At 45.1% G+C, this 19,410-nt stretch overlaps 1 protein-coding gene across 2 annotated transcripts in view; it reads left to right on the top strand.

The window, feature by feature from the left end:
- Positions 1-19,410, top strand: part of RASSF3 (Ras association domain family member 3) — a 738,414-nt gene that overhangs the window by 201,536 nt on the left and 517,468 nt on the right. The window contains exon 1 of one of the 2 annotated variants that reach the window (XM_069629772.1): positions 5,616-6,058. The exons of the other annotated variant lie outside the window; for it this stretch is intronic. Within the exon in view, the coding sequence (XP_069485873.1) occupies positions 5,935-6,058 (124 nt within the window). The 5' untranslated portion in view covers positions 5,616-5,934. Of the gene's footprint in view, positions 1-5,615; positions 6,059-19,410 lie in introns of those variants that run through there. 2 annotated transcript variants of the gene reach the window in all.

Raw genomic sequence — 19,410 nt, 5'->3', positions numbered from 1 at the left:
CATGAAATGAATTATTACCTGGGTTATGTTTAGTTTCAGAGTGGCCTCTCCATCTCAAGGCATCACATGTCAGCAAGAGCACATCACCCAATCGTGGCCTTCTTTCAGGGGGCGGCTCCTCCATAGTTGACAACAGGGCGCTGAGCCGCCCGTCGCCCATTATGGATGAGCCAAAACCAACCCAGCGAAAGCGCTGCCGAGCACTCCTGGGCTGGCTTTTACTGTCAAAGAGTGTTTCCCTTTGACAGTTTAAGTTCCCCAGTGTGCATGCCCAATGGGCCGTGCAAGGCCGCAGGCCTTTTGCTTCCCCAGCCTTGCACAGACCATTGGGGATGCAGGCTGGGGCACTGCAGGCCTAACTGTGCCTAGGGGATGATCCTGTGCCTTCACGTACATTTCGGGTACCTGGGCGGTGGTTTTGAGGGCACTCCAGCTCCCCCACGCATGCCCCCAGGAACCAAGAATCTCTGCTTCATAGTTCCTGTTAATGCTGCACAGGAGCTGGAGGGCCTCCGTGGAAGAGGGCATCGGGACCAGGGCAGCAGGTAAGGAACACTTTTTGTGTAATGAATGTATGTATATATTTATGTAGGCATGTAGGCATGCATGCAAGTGATTGTATCTGTAAGCGTGCGGGAGTGAATGAGAGAGTGTCTGTTGTATGTGCGCATGAGTGAATGGGGAAATTTATGGATGTTTGAATGCTTGTTAGAATGAGACAAATGGATGAATTAATGTGTATGGATGCATGCCTGTCTGCGTGCGTGGGGAAGAGAGGGATGCAGGGAGAGGGGGGCGAGTCATGTCCTGTCACCTCATTCGCACAGTGAGGGTGAGGGGGGTGTGTCAGGACATGACATCACATGTTTTTATGGCCACAAGAATCAAGAAAAAAAGGGAACATGATTGATGTTTGCTTTACTTTTGATGCCCATTTTGTTTTTATATGGCAAGACTGGCCTACGTTGGGTGGGCCAGTCTGGATATATTCTTTACTGTGGCATAGTAAAAAATATATCCAGGCTAGCCCACAAACGTATGCCAGTGTTGCCATGGCAGCATGAGGCTGAGGGGACCAGAAGCTGGAGTGGGGTTGCAGGTAGGAAATAAAAACAAAATACTAGTCATGTGTGTGTGCAAGGGCTTGTATCTGTAAGTGGGTGGTTGAATGAGACAGTGCATGCTGTTTGAGGGCGCATGTGCATATGAATGCTGTATGGGCGCGAGGATGAATGTGAGTGTTCAAGTGAATGAAGGTTGTGTGTGACTGGGAGAGTGAATGAAGAATGAATGCTTTATAGATAATTAATGCTATGGCATGGCATTTGTTACTGGGCATCAATGGCAAAGGCAGCATGATGAGTGTTGCTACATGGTACTGGCCCAAAGGTGAGCCAGTACAATATAGAAACTCTCATAATGCCGCCTTCACCATTGGTGGGTTCAGTCTGGACATGTTTCTTTACTGTGGCATGGCACTTTTTACTGGGCATCCATGGTAAAGGCAACATGATGAGTGCTCCTACCTGGTACTGGCCACAAAGTGGGCCAGTAGAATGTAAGAACTCTCATTATGCTGCCTTCACCATTGGTGGGACCTCTCTGGACAATATGCTCTACTGTGGCATGGCATTCTTTTTTTACTGTGCAGCAAGGGTCGAAGGCAGCATAATGAGAGTTCCATACGTGGTACTGGACTATAATGGCCAGTCCCATGCAGGAACTCTCATTATGATGCCTTCGCCATTGGTGGGCCCAGTCTGGACATATTTCTGTACAAAGGTAGGGACATTTTTACTAGGTATCAAGGTGAAGATATGATGAGTGTTCCTCTGTGATACTGACCCACATTGGTGTGTCCAGTCAGCACATGTTTTTTTACTATAGCATGGCATCTATTACTGGGCATCAAGGGTGAAGGCAGCATAATGAGTGCTCCTATGTGGTAGTGGACCACATTGGTAGGTCCAGTCTGGGCATTTCTCTTTACTGTTGTATGGCATTTCTTACTGGGCATCAGAGGTGAAGGCATCAAAATGAGTCTTTCTAGGTGGTACTAAACCGCATCAGTGGATCCAGTTTAGACAACTCTTCAAAGTGGCATGGCAATATTTACTGGCCATCAAGATTGAAGACTGCATGATGAGTGTTGGTATGTGGTCCTGGCCCACTTTGGTGGGACCAGTCTGGACATATTTCTTTACTGTGGCATGGCAGTTTTTACTGAGCATCAATGGTAAAGGCAACATGATGAATGTTTCTACGTGGTTCTGGCCCATATTTGTGGGCCTGGTCTGGACATATTTTCTTCCTATCATTGCATTTGGTACTGGACAGAAGTGTTTGCTTATATGGTAATGCTGGCATATATTGGTGTACCCTCCATGGACATGTGCACTGTTGATGACTTAAATCTATTGGATTTTTCATGGGTTATCTACTAAACCCATTGTAAACTGACATGTTATTCATTTCTTCACAGAAAGTGTGCTGGAAATGCATGATTTTAACCCAATATTTTAAAAAATGTCTTGGGAAAGTGGGGGTTGGACACCCCCGCCCACTTCCGAACCTTTTTTGCATGGTTTGAGCTTCCTCGCTTTGTTGGGTTGCTCCCCCATATTCGAGGGACACATGTCTGTCCCTCCAATCAATACAATACACCAGCCACCACTGCCTTATTTCTATCGAGTTTGCATTCTGGTACTTGAAGTTTTACCTTTCCCTCTGCAATACCTAAGTCAGGCCTACAAGTACCAATAATGAACAGAGGTCAAGCCAGCGGATTTAGAAGCAAGTACACTCAAAAAGACACAGTCCCATCAGCAATGCGAGAAAAGTCCCTCAGCCAACACCGCAGATCACTACATATAAATCACAACGAAGTTGAAAAACACTAGATTTATTTATTTAATAGGAATCATTAAAAAAGTTATTAAATGGTTTAAAGCTCATACATAAATATAACATACAACTATATAACACAAATAAAGTGCATAATGTGACAAAAGTGCTGGTTCCAAAGAAGAGGCTGCTACCAATTCACTGCCAAGTTACAAGCAAAAGGGAAATCGCGATAATCCCTAATACACGTGTGCAGGTGCCAGGCAAGTTCACTCCATCGGGAGAAGGGGATCTCTCGATTGGGGAAATCCTGGTCAACTGGACAAGTCTAGATGTTGAAGATCAATTCATCGGCAGAAGGGGATCTCTCGGTTGGGGAAATCCTGGTCAACTGGACAAGTCTAGATGTTGAAGATCAATTCATCGGGAGAAGGGGATCTCTCGATTGGGGAAATCCTGGTCAACTGGACAAGTCTAGATGTTGAAGATCAATTCATCGGGAGAAGGGGATCTCTCGATTGGGGAAATCCTGGTCAACTGGACAAGTCTAGATGTTGAAGATCAATTCATCGGGAGAAGGGGATCTCTCGATTGGGGAAATCCTGGTCAACTGGACAAGTCTAGATGTTGAAGATCAATTCATCGGGAGAAGGGGATCTCTCGATTGGGGAAATCCTGCTCAACTGGACAAGACTAGATGTTGAAGATCAATTCATAGGGAGAAGGGGATCTCTCGATTGGGGAAATCCTGGTCAACTGGACAAGTCTAGATGTTGAAGATCAATTCATCGGGAGAAGGGGATCTCTCGATTGGGGAAATCCTGGTCAACTGGACAAGTCTAGATGTTGAAGATCAATTCATCGGGAGAAGGGGATCTCTCGATTGGGGAAATCCTGGTCAACTGGACAAGTCTAGATGTTGAAGATCAATTCATCGGGAGAAGGGGATCTCTCGATTGGGGAAATCTTGCTCAACTGGACAAGACTAGATGTTGAAGATCAATTCATAGGGAGAAGGGGATCTCTCGATTGGGGAAATCCTGGTCAACTGGACAAGTCTAGATGTTGAAGATCAATTCATCGGGAGAAGGGGATCTCTCGATTGGGGAAATCCTGGTCAACTGGACAAGTCTAGATGTTGAAGATCAATTCATCGGGAGAAGGGGATCTCTCGATTGGGGAAATCCTGGTCAACTGGACAAGTCTAGATGTTGAAGATCAATTCATGAGTTGATGGAATCAAATTATCACAATGACAGGAAAAAAAGGACAGGTAATTGTTCCCAAATAAAGCAGTCCAATTGTGTGAAAAAACATGAAACTGTAAAAACTCACAATCCTAAACCCATACACTAAAAGTCTACCATGGGATGCTATACGTCAGCTACTGAGGTGGCATGCATAAATTAGCACAAATACATATAAACAATATCGTCAGCATGGCACCGTTGAAAGAGTAGTTTCGATGGAAAAAAAACATCTAACTGGATTGCAGATGATGTCCATCTTCTTCAGGACGTGGCATTCCCGTACACATATTCTTGAAAATTCATCTGTGCCTTCTATACACCAACACAGATGTTAAACATTAAAAAGCCTTTGTACTATAGGTAATATCTCATAACAAAGACAATAATTATACCTAAAACAAAAAAAGGGAGAAAAAGAAAAAAGCAAACATGTAAACAATGCAATAGATTGTACACATAAAAACAAGTGATCGGAAGGTTTAACGAAGGGAACTAATCCCACATCGCTAGATTGAAACATGTCAAGTGACTTCAGGGGAGAAAATCTAATTACCATAACCTCAACCCTTTGGGGGGTGGTCCCGGAGGCCTGTCTAGAAGTCCAGGGAGTAACAGTCCGGCCACACCGAAAACAGATCTCTAATAAATTAGATCTGTAAAGAAAAATATAATGAAAAAAACTAAAAGTGACCACATTAGGTCATTGCAGTTCTCTGGAGTAGTAATAGAGTAAAGTGAGGGAGCCCAAGAAAGGGTCGAACTAAGCTCTGTACTTAAACAGACATATTGAATGGTAAAAAAGGCCTACAAGTACCAGCATACATTGCGATGCTAGCTTGATATCCATGACTGACTGCATATCTCACACTGGACAGGGGACACGTTGAGAGCTGTACTTTGGTTGCAGGTAAGTGCCACTAGTCTGCCAACGTCCTTCTTTACTAAAACCCTATTGACTCCATTGTGTCTCCAGGTCTGTCTTTGCTGCTGTGGTGGGGATTGCCCCTCGGTATTGAGAGAACACTTCCGTGCAAGGGGTTTTACCTTTGCATGTTAGGACTTATAACTCTTCCCCACTATAGACGAGGACTACAACTCCCAGAATGCAAAGACAAGACCAGGACTGGATTACCCTTTCGCTGATGGAATGGATCATGTTGGCATGCATACCTTTTCTTCACATTCTGGCATTCGTGTGTTTGCTTTGTCCATGATGCATCCAGCACTGCAGGAAAGGGGAGGGAGGGAAAAGCAGGATTGGGTGAGGGGTTCACCCGACATGTTATCACTTCGTTACCATTACACATACCGCTATGTGTGCAGGTGACCTCGGAGGGTGAAACGCAGGCGTTGAGCCACACGGTGTTCTCACGGGCTGAAAGGGCAGGGGCGTCCTGGCTATTTTCCCATGGATGAAATATAGCGGTGCACACGCTGGTCAGATACCCTGGCATCTCCCCGCAGCAGCAGCAGGGCGATCTATTAATACAGGCTGGTGGCACCGAGGAGGGAGGCGCAGAGCGAGGCAGCTGCCCCCAGGAGGAGGCGTGGAGGGGTTGCAAAGAGCCAGGCTGCAGTCAGGGGACCCGTGGCAGCTGCTCCCGAGCCCTGGGGGCTGGCAGGACACCAGCAGCCGCAGGGTGCTGGCCAGCGGCCAGCTCTCTGGACCAGCCATGCCCATCTCAATGGCGCCCATTTGACCCCTCTGGGAAGGATGAAGGGCTGCCGCGAGCCGAGCTACAGGTGACCCGATGCTGGGTACGCCTAGGGCGCAGGCGGCAGGCGCTCCCTCTCACTGAGCCACCTTCCTGGCACTGGACCGACCCTGTGCCCGGTGGGCATGGCCATCGGGCACGATGTGGGCAAGGCTCTGCGCAGGCTTGCGCGCTTCTTCTACCGCGCCCCGAAATCCCTGGGCCGGGCGAGGGCTGGCAGGACGCAGCATCTTCTGGCGCCCACCTCCGGTAAGTGACCGCCTTCTGGGCGCTATGCTGGCAGCGCGTGGTAGCCGCTGCTGGCGGCGTATACATTGTGCGAAAAATTGATATATTGCGGAATGTTGATACAGGAACAGCTCTGTCCGAAAATTACGGGGTACGTTGAAACCGGATTCCCGAAGGACCCGGAAGTGATGTGGTCTAGGGGCTAAAATTATTAATTAAACCCAGGCGCCTCATCTCCTGTCCCTTTTTCTTAGCATCTGCTAGATTTTTAAAACATACTTCACAAATGTTCATTTTAGTTCTAGAAATCAAACTATTTTCTGGTGCACTGCTATTTTCAATCTCTGGTCTTGACGTTTAACGTGATGTTTATACCGGTGCTTTATTTCTTGTGCGTCTTTACAATGTTTGACATATGACTTATAATTAAAAAATAAATCTCCGGTTGAATATTAAATTATGGTACTCAATAAGTCACTAATCCTATGATTTAACATAATATCATATATGCTCAGAAAGTGCACATTCCGGCGTGTTCCACTCTTTCCTCGTGCCAGCCACATGAGGGGTGACTTTGAATGCTATGCCAGTGCAGGTGGTGGGGGGACAGGGGGCTGTGTGCAGTGGGGGTGGTGTAACCTTCGAGGTACACACCAGCTGGGCGCACTGCCCGCTCTAGTTTTAACCGCATGTTTATTTTTACCAGGCGTGTGAATTCTGCCAGGCGTGCTACAGACGCGAGTCGCCGGCCATGCCACTGTCGCGTGCTGCCCGCGTCACCCATGGCATGCACATATACATTTAATGGAACATCTAGAAACATACCCATTATTTGCCGTCTTTGATATGCAATGCCCCAGCGTTACAACGCCAGAGTATCGGGAGAGGCACACGTGACTCATATATATATGTGTATATATATATAGTGCCGGCACTATAGTTGAGTATCAAGTTCCATAGGAAACCCGAAAACTGAATTGCTAATAACTTGTCTCACATTACGGTTTTGGCTGATATTTTGTAAACAGTTTGTCACAGCCCCCCTCACCACCAGACAGGAACATTTGTGAAAGATTCTTTAAAAAATGAAAAAGTTATTAAGAAAGCAAAAAAAAAAATGCCGTTTTCAGCCTATTCCTATTCATTTCCCCATAGAGAAAATGTCAGCATTTCTGCACACGGCAAAAACAGTTGGACGGAATTGGACCAGTTGTGAACCAACTTGGGCACGAAGCGTTGATTCAATTTCCAGGAGGGGTCTGGGGTTATTCCGTCCAGTAGTTGTTAAATATTTGACGGAGAAGGGGGGTTACAGTTATATGCCCCATGGTACTTTGCAGTAAAGAGTATTTTCAGAAATGAAAACGCTGCAATTTTTTTGTTCGATGCAAGAGATATCCAGGGTTATATTGGGAATAACCGTTGTTACCCGAAAAAGAAAAGTGGAAAAATATACCATTTGGAGGAGGAAAAAGGATGAAATGGCATCAGGCTAGCGGTCGGTGGTTGGAAAGAGGACACCGTGTGAAATTGGGGGTGGGGGTTGGGGACTAAGTTCAGAGTTAGAACGTTTCTGCATAACCGAGGTTATAGTAGAAAACGGGTCGGGAATGAAAGTGCATCACACACATAACCGTGATTATTTGCTGCACATTACTATTATCGGGGTTATATTAACTGCTGTTATGGGGAAACGTTTTTTTTTAAAGAGTTTAAAAAATATTAGATGAATATAAAAAAAAGTGGAATGTTACTGCCACAGTGTGGTGGGGGTAATGGGTGTGGCTGCAGACTATGGCTACTGGATTACTTTAAGGAACCAATTGGCGCAATATGGAAAACTGTGGCCACTAAGCCACGGCTAATGGGCCCGTTTAGGAAACCTATTGGAGCAATATGTAGAGTGACCACGGCCAATGGCCATGGCTACTGGGACTGGAAGAAAGCCATTGGGGCAACATGTAAAGAGGCTCTGGCCAAAGGCCGGGATGAAAGCTCATGCGTGAAGGCCATGGCTAGGGAGCAGGAAAGAAAGGTAGTGTTTTAAAAGATGTTTATTTTATTTATTTATCATTTGCTTGTTAGGTGCTTATACAGTGGCTGTGCTCATTGGCCAGGGCTGAAGGCCTGGCATAGTGGGCTAAAAAATCATGCACCGTGGCCGCCTAGTGAGTCCAAAAGAAACATATTGTGGGAACATGTAGAGTGGACACGGCCGAAGGGTATGGCTAGTGGCCCGTAAAAAAATATGGTATAACAAAACCCTTGATGTTCACTGAAAAAACCTTAGATAATGTGCAGTTAAGTTGTTGTCAGAGATGCTGGAGGGCAGAGACGTGTCCACAAAGCCGAGAGGAGAAAAGTGCACAAGAGAAAGGAGTGCAAGGAATCCTACAGACAAGAAAGGATAGGCAAGTACTACAGCCAGGCAGCAAAGGCAGTGAAAAGAAAGGGTCGGGGAGTACACGTGAGACAAAGACTTTAGGTTCCCACTTGGGGTGTACACAGAATGGGGGAGGAGTTTCCCACAGAGTCAGGGGCAGTTTAGTCTTCTGAGCAGGATTACAGGGCCCCATTCTGAATACTCATGGAAAGGAGCAGCAGGAGTGGATGTCTGTGCCCCAAAGCACAAACAAGCAAACAATACTCACAAGACTGAAGCCTGTATGGGTCCAAAAGGACAGGGACTGCCTGCAGAAGCAGGAACCAGCACACTGTTAATAATATGACACAAGGTACAATACAGAAACGCGACAAAGGAAAGGGGCAGTGTTTGGCTACTGGGAAGCCCAGCAACCAAACTCTGAACAAAGGAATAACAGAAGCACGAGTGAGGACAAGAACGGTAAGAGAAATATCCAGGGAAGAATAGGCAGACAAAGTAATCAAGGAAAGTAAGCAAGGTTCAGGACAGAGACCAGGAATGAAAGAGGAAACTCAAGAAGAAAAGAATCTAAGTGCATTGGTACAGGAGACTGGAACTGCAGACTAGAAACTACGGACCGGAATCCTGGAACAGAAGACTGAACCATAGACCAGGAACAAGAAAACGCAGGACTGAAACTCGAGACGAGGAAAACAAAGACTGAGCTGCTGATTGATAACAAGGAATTCAAGGAACTGTAAATCTGGACTGTAATAACAAGGGCAGGACTGCAGACAGATAACGTGGAAACTCGGGACTGGAAACTTGGAAGCTAAAGCCAGGTAACACGGACTATGGGCATAGAACACAGACCTGCAGGCAAGGAACACGATAATAGATGGTAGAGAGCAAGGGGCTGCAGTGCAGGAAGCACAGAGGCGCAGGACAAAAGGCAGGGGAGTGTGGACAAAAGGCAGGGGAGTGGACAAAAGGCAGGGGAGTGTATGCAGAGTAGCAGGGGTGCAAGGCAGGGAGCACAGGGCACTGGAACAGAAGCAGGCTCTGGAAGCAACAGGAAACATCAGAAATCCAAGGATCAAAGCACAAAGGGCTGGGAGCGAACTCAATGCAAGAGCTCTGTGCTCCTGCAGACAGCTGCTTAAATACTGACCTGCCCAGTGCTGAAGCAGGCTCATTAGCAGCACCTGGAGCAACACACCCGTAGGTAATCTGCCTCCTCCCTCTCTGGTCCTGGGAAAGTCAGAGCAGCACTGATCTCTAGGGCTTTTGGGGATTGTAGTTCTAAGGCTGCTGCATAGGGCTAACCAGGGAATGAGAACTTCAACAAGGTGCATTATGGGATAGTTTGTGAAATTAAGAAATGAAGTACCAAAGTCTTGCAAAAGGAAGGTAAAGACTACATTATGAATAGGTATTGTCCAGGTAGGATTATGAAGATGAATGCACCCCAAATAGTCCACGATCAGTGCCAATTGGTGCTCCCGTGGCACAGTCCTGACAGTTGTTCAGATTTAATGCAACAAAACTTTGGCAATTCAGCGGATGTGGGAAGTAATGACCCGCTTAACTCGGCGCCCCTCCGTTGCAAAGCCCATGAGAACCTACATATTGTAAGAGAAGGGATTTACAATAAATTACAAAATGGCACTATGGAGGACATAGCATTATGGTAGACACCAATGGGAATGCACTGAATTTACCACATCTGCTGAATTTCAACGGTTATGTTTTGTTAAATCTGCACAATTTAACTGCAATTTACCAAGGATTTTTCAATGAATTTTAAACCCGCCATCACTTTCTTGGTGTTATATATATTTCGGTGCCGTTCCACCATTTTCTGAGTAGCACTCTCGTAACAGACCCAGTAATTCAATGCCAAAGTCCAAAAGAGTTTAAAATTTCAACTTTTATTGAAAAAAAAGATATTTTGTTTAAAATTCGTCGTCCCATCTTGTATATGCCAGCAGATAATGTCAGTTTGAGGCATTTCGCCACAATCCCGTGACTTGTTCACAATACCCCTCCCATGTGAGTCGCATTCATATAGAGTGATGTGATAAGAGAAAGAGGTTTACACACAACACAAACTTGTCAGCCATTTTGCCTTGGGTTGTTTGAAAAAAATGGCATTTGATTGTTAGCCAGAGATCTAATCTTGGCAGCCAGTTTTCCACGCATACAGTATGGGCATTAAATTAAATTAAAGGAACTGTTGCCTATGTGGTGTTAATGTTGTGGAGTCACTTTACCACCTTAGCATGATCTGAGAAAGTTTAAATGATCGGAGAACTATGTATTTTAAATCCTTTAATAATGCAATTGACATGACGGATATATCTGACCTGTGGATGATTTCTATGAGAGGAAATTTTATTAATCTTATTTATTACTTTGTAGTATTTTACCTAAAGATTGTGGTGATTTTAAAATGTATTAAATGATGTGTTTTGGAAATGTAAATGATTTTAGATATTTGTATTAATGTTGTATGTTTTTGTGTTATACAAAGCCTTTTGGCTAGATGTATATCTAATAAATAAATAACTGCATTGTCCAATTCATTTACCACATTTGCTGCAATATCTGATATATTAAAAATGCGCAGCTCTTCAATCGGCAGTGCATATTGTTGTACAATTTTAAATTTAAGTGTTAACAGTTTTTCTATTCTGGTTTTATTGAATGCACTGCAGGGTAGAACAGAAGGTGTCTGTCACAGCATTGCATGTTGGATAGACACATGTACGCCATGATGGAGCGAGAGTTACATACATAAAGTGTTCTTAATTGAAGTATTGGCTAAGCCAGTACTATTTCAAATGTTATAACTGTCAAGAATGGTTATGGCAGACACTAGCAAATGATGTATAGATGTTGTACCATATGAGCAAAGGAATTGTAGCAAATCTGCCTGCAGCAGCCATAAAAAAGTGATAAAGTGTCTAGTGCTTTATGGTGAAAGTGTCTAGTGCTTTATGTTGAAAGTGGCTAGTGCATAGCATGATCTTGAAGTGCAATGTTATGTCTGTTGTTAAAAAGATCAAGTTGATTATAGTGATCAATAGCAACAGTGAATGATGTACCCTTTAATCAACTGATTATAGTAAGTCTGGCAACTGGGTAAATGTTGGTGACTAAAGTGTCTAGTGCCTTTCTTTAAAGTGTCTAGTGCATATCAATATAATCAATGTTTTTCCAGCAAGTGCACCGCGACCTGACTATGATGTCCAGAACCCCTTTCTGGCATCGGCAGCTGAAGGGAGGAACCTGATCTTTTAATCGATTCATACCAATGGCACAATCATGAACATAGCCAAAAAAGGTGTCTAGTGCCTCAGGTCATGACATAACTAATGATTGTCTATGGCTGGTAGGGAACATGGTTGGCTTAAGTGTCTAGTGCATGAATAGATAAGACAGGTTTAAGACACGTCATTTATTAAATGTCTGTCTTTGCTAGCATGTTTCAGCACCGATATACAGGCCCAGAATGGTATGAATTTCAACCACTGCTAAATTAAGAAATTAGTATTCTCTCTATGCTTCAAAATTAGATATTCTTGTAAGGGTGTCCATAACTGTGCATATAGTGTCAGCGCCTTGGATACAATTTGTGATCCAGTTCAGGCTATTTGTTTGTACCCAACATTTAAGTGATGAGGGCATGTGACACCTGTGCGTAAAAGCATACATTAAGATCTCCACTGGTTCTGACATTTAAGGCATATGAAGTCTTGTGGGATGACAGATAATTCCAACAGTAAGACATGCAACATAAACTTAACCATTGAAGTTGAATGGGGTGTGCGAAATAAACTGGCTAAGATAAAAACATGCAGTTCATATCCATCCTAAGTGGGAAAAGACCAACATCATTGTTAAATCTTTCAGGTATACGTAAAAATGTACATGTACAGATAGTAAAAATTGGAACAAACAAACAGTATGTTACCCGTGTACAGAAGGGAACATGTTTTGCTATTGAAAGAAGACTAGTAGGAGATAAGTAGCTCAAATCCCTGTTGTTTATAGCTTTTGGTGATTGCTGAAGGGCCAAGGGTCGTGCAGTTCTTACATGTAATGTTGGATAACTCTATATTAGTATCCAAATGTGATATTGCCCATAACTGATGTAAAGTACATGTTGGAATCTTTCTCTGCCCACAAAAGTATACAGTTCCTCATCGGGATTATGTCCTTCAGGGTTTTGCTCTCAAAGTCTCTGATGAATCGTGTTTGTTCCTGTCGGAGTAGATTTTCTTTGTCCCCTCCTCCTGGTCTGGTATCAATCCTATGTATCCCAAAAAAGCTGAGTTCGGCAGGGTTACCTCCATGTAGTTTGAAAAAGTGTTTGGCCCTGGGGTTAGCAGTGTCATTATTTTTAATGATTCTTACATGTTGTAGGATGCACATTTTAAGTTTGCATTTCGTGCTTCTCACGTACCATTTATTGCAAGGACATTGGAGAACGTAAACAACCAATTCGGACTTGCATGTAATCTTTCCCTTGATGGTTACAGGGTGTCCCACGACAGGATGATTGTAAGTACCACAGTTCAAGGCGTATTTGCAGATTTTACTTCGTGTGCACTTGAAAAAGCCCTCCCCACTGGTTTTTATCCAATTCCTAGCTTTATTTGTTTCATCCGCTTTCATGAAACTGCTGACTAGAGCATCTTTTAAGGAGCTACTTTTGCGTAAAGGGATGTCAAGATGTTCACTTAATATCCCATATAGATCTCTGTCTGCTCTCAATATCTTCCAGTATTTTTTGAGGATATAACGAATGGATTGGGCATGAGTGCCAAATGTCAAGATGAGTCTTGTCATATCTTCATTGGTCTTTTTCATGGTGTTAGATGATTGTCCTGTTAACAAGGCATGTCTATTTGGTGATCATGCTTTTATGTAGGCCCATTTGATGATCTTCTTGGGATACTCTTGTTTTCGAAACCCCCATGCAGTCGTTTTACTAGCTGTGTTGAAGTCTTCAATGTTGGCACAGTTCCTTCATAGCCTGATGAAGTCTCCATAGGGTAGGCTCCATATAAGATTTTTAGGGTGGCCACTAGTATCGTGGAGTGGAGTGTTGGAGCCTGTTGGTTTTCTGTAAAGTTCACAGATTGCTAATTGCTCAACTATTTTCAACGTGACATCTAAAAGCACTATGGAGTTTGAACTATGAGGTTCTGTGAACTTCCAATCATTTCTGTTCAGTTCTTTTACAAAGTGGACCCATCCTTTTTCCTTCCCTTTCCAGATGACAAAGAGGTTGTCAAAGTAGCGTAGCCACAACACTATGTTCTCTGTATATGCCTTGTTTTTTTTAGACCATACTTCGAATTATTCCCAGTATCGCATAGTTAGGTTAGCAAACAAAGGGGCAAATTGGGTACCCATAGTTGTCCCTTGTATTTGCTTCAAAAATTCATTGTTGACGAGAAATGTGTTGTTATTGAGACAGAGGTCGATCATGCCAAGAATCATTTTATTGTGTTTAGTAGTTAAGTGACCTGGTATTGAAAAAATATTCGCAATCTTTCTTTCCAAACTCATGTTGTATTGAAGTACAGAGGGATACGACGTCCATAGGTGCCAGGATGTAAATTGGTTCCCATGGAAGTTTGTCTGTTCTAGACAGGAAATCGGTGGTGTCTCTCAAATATGATGGTAAAGAGGATACAAATGGAAAGAGGACTTTGTATACAAATTTAGACATATTTTCCAAGAGGGACCCAATAAATGTGTCTATGGGCCTTCCCGGTGGTCTAATTAGACTTTTATGGATTTTCGGAAGGAAGTATATTGTGGGTATAATAGACTGTTTGATATAGAGGAACTTGACATTGTCTTCATCTAAAATGCCTATCTGCTCCCATTCGTTGAGGAAGGTCAGTACCGTCACTTCTAATTCTTTAATGGGATTAGTGGCTAATTTCTCATATCATTTGGTATCGTGGAGTTGTCTGTAAGCCTTCTTAATATATATATATATTTTTAATGTTTTTATTAAATTTATATATAACCACAACACAATAACAACAACATATTAACAGATCTTGTTTCGAACTTGCACCATACTGTTCCCCCCAACTCCCCTCCCTCCAACCACCTGTTCAATGTTCACATTTTCATTGCACTACCACACCATCCCCAGATTCATCTTGTGTGTCTTGGGTAGCTCCAGCACTCTCGTATTGGTTAAATAGTGTCACAGTCAGGGCAATCCATTCGAGAATGTCCATTTCAAGTTCCTGTCTCTGTTGGCGCAGAGCCTTCTCCCACACTCCCGTTTCTGCCATTGACCACTTTCTCAGGTCTTCCCACCATCTATCAATGTGTGGCTCTTTAGTAGCTTTCCACTGCATAGCTATGTTGCGTTTAGTCAATATATAAATTAAGTCTTTGATTTTCCCCAGTGATTTCTGCTTCTTGTTTTTCTTGTACAGCCCCAACATGCAAGCCTCCGGGGATTGGATATCCAAATGTATACCCCCTTGCACTACTTTGCTTGCAACCCTCCACCAAAAGGACTGCACCACACGACATCCCCAAAACATACGTATCAATCCTGCATTCTCTTCTCTGCATTTGGGTCAAGCCTGCTTACTCAGCCCTTTAAATTTCGAGATTGCAGTCCGTGTCAGATATGCCCTTTGCATGATATAAAATTGGCTTAGCTGTAGCCTGGCATTTGTAGACACTTTTTTGTGATGTAGGGATACCCTCTGCCACTCCTCATCCGCAAACATTCTCCCCAAGTCTTACTCCCATTTACCTCTGCATTTTAACTGTGTTCTCGAGGTGTGGTCTATCAATACCTCATAAATTCTGGAAATGGCGTGTCCGCCCTCCGAGATGTTTTTGAGTGTTTTCGTGTCTTCATACTCTAAAGTCTCGCCTGTGATGGCTGGCCACCTATCTTTTAATGGATGTATCATGGTCTTATGTAGCAGGAGCTGTCCTTCATGTATATTACTGGCTTCTCTGAGATCTGTAAAGTCTAGCAACCTGTTTTTGTTCCTCAAATCCCCAATCGTTGTAATTCCGCTAGCCTCCCAATATGTTCTCACCCTCCTTCCATAGCCGTGCATGTCCACCACTGGCGCCGCTACGGATGTCCTAGTCCCATAATTCTGCAGGTCCTCCTCCATATCTATATTCCCACTGACACTAAAAAGGGATGGCTATATTGGTCTTTCGGATAGGTCCAGATTAAGTTGCTGAGGAATAGTCTTTTCAGTGCAGGCTGTAGGAGAATTGCATCCCCAGTGGGGTCATACGCCATCAACTGCACTACGTACTGTAGCTGCCACACCAGGAAGTATAATTCAAAGTTAGGGATTTTCAATCCACCCTGCTCGTATGGCCACGCCTCCTTAATATAATCACTTTTTTTCATTACTACAATATTACTGCCTTTGTCTGCGGGCTTAATGATGCAGTTGGGCAGCTGGCTGAGCTCAATGAGCACCAATATATTCTTTTTGAACAGGTTTTCTTTGTGTTTCAATTTGCTACATTTTCTTATGCTTTTTAGGTTTTACATATATATATATTTCTGAGGCTTGTGGAATCTGCTTAGATCACATGCTGTGCATAGGCCGACATCTAGTGGAAGTTGCGGAGTATTACAGTTTGTTTTTCGAAACTCGAAAATGGGCGTCGACACAGAGCTTGCCAGTAATACTATCCCTAGTGTGACGTCCACTGTACCCATGATCCCTCACGCGTGTAGGACCCTCAGATTGTTTTTTTCTGCCATACTGGTCGGAAGCATTCAGCGGAGTTCCCTGGAATTAGCCATACTTTGAAAAATATTGTTATATTTCCCCTTTTTCTCCACCCTAACGTCGAGTCACTGAAATTCAACACTCGACGCCGAACCGGAGAAGAAAGCGACCGTCGAGAGCTTCACGACGGAGTGAGCCTAGGAAGGCCTCTGGCCTCAGCCCGGACCTCGGAAGGCCTCTGGCCTCGGCCCTACAAGTAGGAAGAGTGGGTAGTGGACATATTCTACACTCTTATATAGTTTCTTATATATATTCCTACACTTACCAGCCCGCTGCCTCAAGGTGCATATGGAGGGTACCCCTTTCCAATTTTGCCCAAAGTGCAACCGCAAGTATCCTTGGTTTGACAGACACGCCACGTGCTATCTCTGCTTGCCAAGGGATCACCCCAAGGCAAATTGCAGAGCGTGTAGTAGGGTCAAACCTAAAACACTAAAAGACTGTTCCACCAAGCATTGGGCCCACCACGCCAGGCGTCAAGAGGCCATGGCAGCGGAGGGTGCCTTCAGCGACGGCAGCGACGTGGTACTTTCAGACGGCGAGGGCAACACGGCGTCGAAAGACAGCCAGGCGCAGGTCCCCGACCTCAGAAAGTCGTCCGGCAGGGTGGCTATGTGGAAGACCCCCAGCGACGCAAGGGCAACCCACAGCACTTCCAAACACACGAAGTCCCACAGAGACTCGACGCGCACGTCGAGCTCTCGGAAAGAGGCACATAGGGAACGGTCCGAATCGGCGTCCTCTGGGCGCTCGCGATCTAGATCCCTGCATGACGCCAGGCAATCATCCACTATTGCCAAGAGTGCCTCGCTCCCCAAGGTAACCGAGGTTCGATCGTCAGAAGACGAAACCGACCTCTATCCCCAGACCGCACTCCAAGAGTCGGCGTCAGCAGCCCAAGTAACGCCCATTCCCGAATCCCAACCTACACGGTCGAAGGATAGTACCACCACTACCGAAGCTCGACACCAGGCGTCGAAAAGCTCTGAAGGCCCAAAGAAGCAGGGTAAACACTCTTCCAGCCACGGGGAGGGGGAAAAACAGAGGAAGCAGTCTCAGCCTACTTCCACACCGCAGAAACATTCCACTCCACTCAGACAGACAGGTCTCACACCTCTATTATAGATGAGACAGGGGAACTCCCCCCAGGCAGAGTCCTTCCCAGTTCAAGAGAGTGGTCTAGTGAGGACATAGAGTCATGTCAAGAATGTCTTCCTTGGCACATTTCTATGCTAAAAATCCCGAACATTTTCTCACGTATAACCCCGACGGGTCAGCACCCTCAGGCTCCAAGGATCCAATCCCCCCAAGTAAAAAGTCACGGTTCGAAACAACACGGTCTTCAGATCCCTTCCACATTCACCCTTATTCTCAAGAACAAGAAGATTCTTCCCTTTGTGAGGATACAGATTTGGGCATGTTGGAAGAACAGACTGAGACAGGCTACTATGGGGACGATGAGGAACAAGAGGAGGAAGAGAACGACCCAGAAATATACAGGGTAGATTCCCCGGTAGATAAAGAACCACCGTTTACCGACTCCCCTGTCGACAACCAGCCCCTCCTAAATGAAGTCCTACCTAGAGCAGTAAACCACTTCCACATTGACACCCAGGGTGCTCAAGAGGAAAGAGATTTTGCCGAAGAGTTGGTTGGAGAAAGGAGACCTGTTGCGCAGGCCATCCCTATCCTTAAGTCGATCCAAAGAAGAATAGACCCTTCACTGGTAAACCCCAACCTCACCATGGCAGTCAACCCCAGGATTGAGAAGCTGTTCAGGGCAGCCCAATCAGAACCACTGTATATCAGAGGGCATCTGAAACCGGACTCCCTAGTCGTGGCAAACACCCGCAAGAGGGCAGGAACACCCTTGTCATCATCAGAAGCTCCTCCCGACGAGGAGAGCAAGAAAATTTATGGGTTCGGCAGAAAGGTTGCCTCCACTTCTGCCTACCAAGCAAGAATCGCCAACTCCACCACCCTGCTCGTGAGTTATAACTGCCACCAATGGGAGGAAGTCGCGGCACTCATAGATTCTGCCCCAGAGCCCCTAAAGAGCCAATTGGCACGAGCCACAGCGGAAGGAAGAGCCGTATCCGGTTGCATTTTAAAGGCAACCTTTGATGGCGCCGATAATGCCGGTAGATTGATAGCAGAGGGTACTGTTATCAAGAGACATGCTTGGTTGCGGCAGTCTGGTTTCAAGGCCGATACCCAAGCATCATTGTTAGACAAACCGGTGGAGCCGGATCTATTGTTCGGTAAGGCGGTCGAGGACGCGCTGAAAAATGCCAAGGACGAGTATGAAACACTCAAGTCCCTAGGTCAACTAACCACCAAACCCACTAATCAAAGGGTTAATGGTAATTTTCGCCGCACACGCGGACAAAATTCCCAAAGAGGGTCAAACTATTCCCAAGGCCAGGGTACGCAGTGGAACAATAACCAACAGTCTAACCAGGGTTATAGCAGGGGGAATAAGAGAGGACGGGGTAAAGGTAGAGGCAGCCCCAGTAGAGGTGGCGGCGGCATGCCTCCACCAAAAAAGTGACGCTCCGCTCAGGGTCCCTTCTCACGCATCCCCAGTAGGAGGACGCATTTCCAACTTCACCCAGGCTTGGGAAGGGATCACATAAGACAGATGGGTGCTGTCCACAGTGTCCACAGATACTGCATAGAACTGTTAGAGCATCCCCGAAACCACCCTCCACGACAAAGAACACATTCTTTAGACCACCAAAGAATCCTCCTCGAGGAGATGGTCAATCTGCTAGCAAAGGACGCGATCGAACTCGTCCCAGGACACCAGGTAAACAAGGGTATTTATTCAACTTACTTCCTTGTACCAAAGAAAGATTTAACAATGCGCCCAGTATTAGACTTACGGCCTTTAAACAAATATGTCAAGCCCCAAAAGTTTCGCATGACAACTCTCCAAGAGGTAATCCCCCTCCTAAAAAAGGGGGACTACATGGCAACATTGGACATGAAAGATGCCTATTTTCATATTTCCATGTTCCCAGCGCACAGAAAGTACTTGCGCTTCAAGGTGGACAGTCAGCACTACCAGTTCAAAGTACTTCTCTTCGGAATAGCCTCGGCTCCAAGGGTATTCACCGAGGTACTGGCGGTGGCGGCAGCACACCTACGCAGGGAGGCAATCCCAGTGTACCCTTAGCTGGACGACTGGC

The sequence above is a fragment of the Ambystoma mexicanum genome, chromosome 12 (genome assembly GCF_040938575.1).
Source record: "Ambystoma mexicanum isolate Mex_15411 chromosome 12, UKY_AmexF1_1, whole genome shotgun sequence".
In the NCBI taxonomy this organism is placed as follows: domain Eukaryota; kingdom Metazoa; phylum Chordata; class Amphibia; order Caudata; family Ambystomatidae; genus Ambystoma; species Ambystoma mexicanum.
Note: the sequence above shows the minus strand (reverse complement) of the source record. Positions and strands in the feature narration are given on the sequence as shown.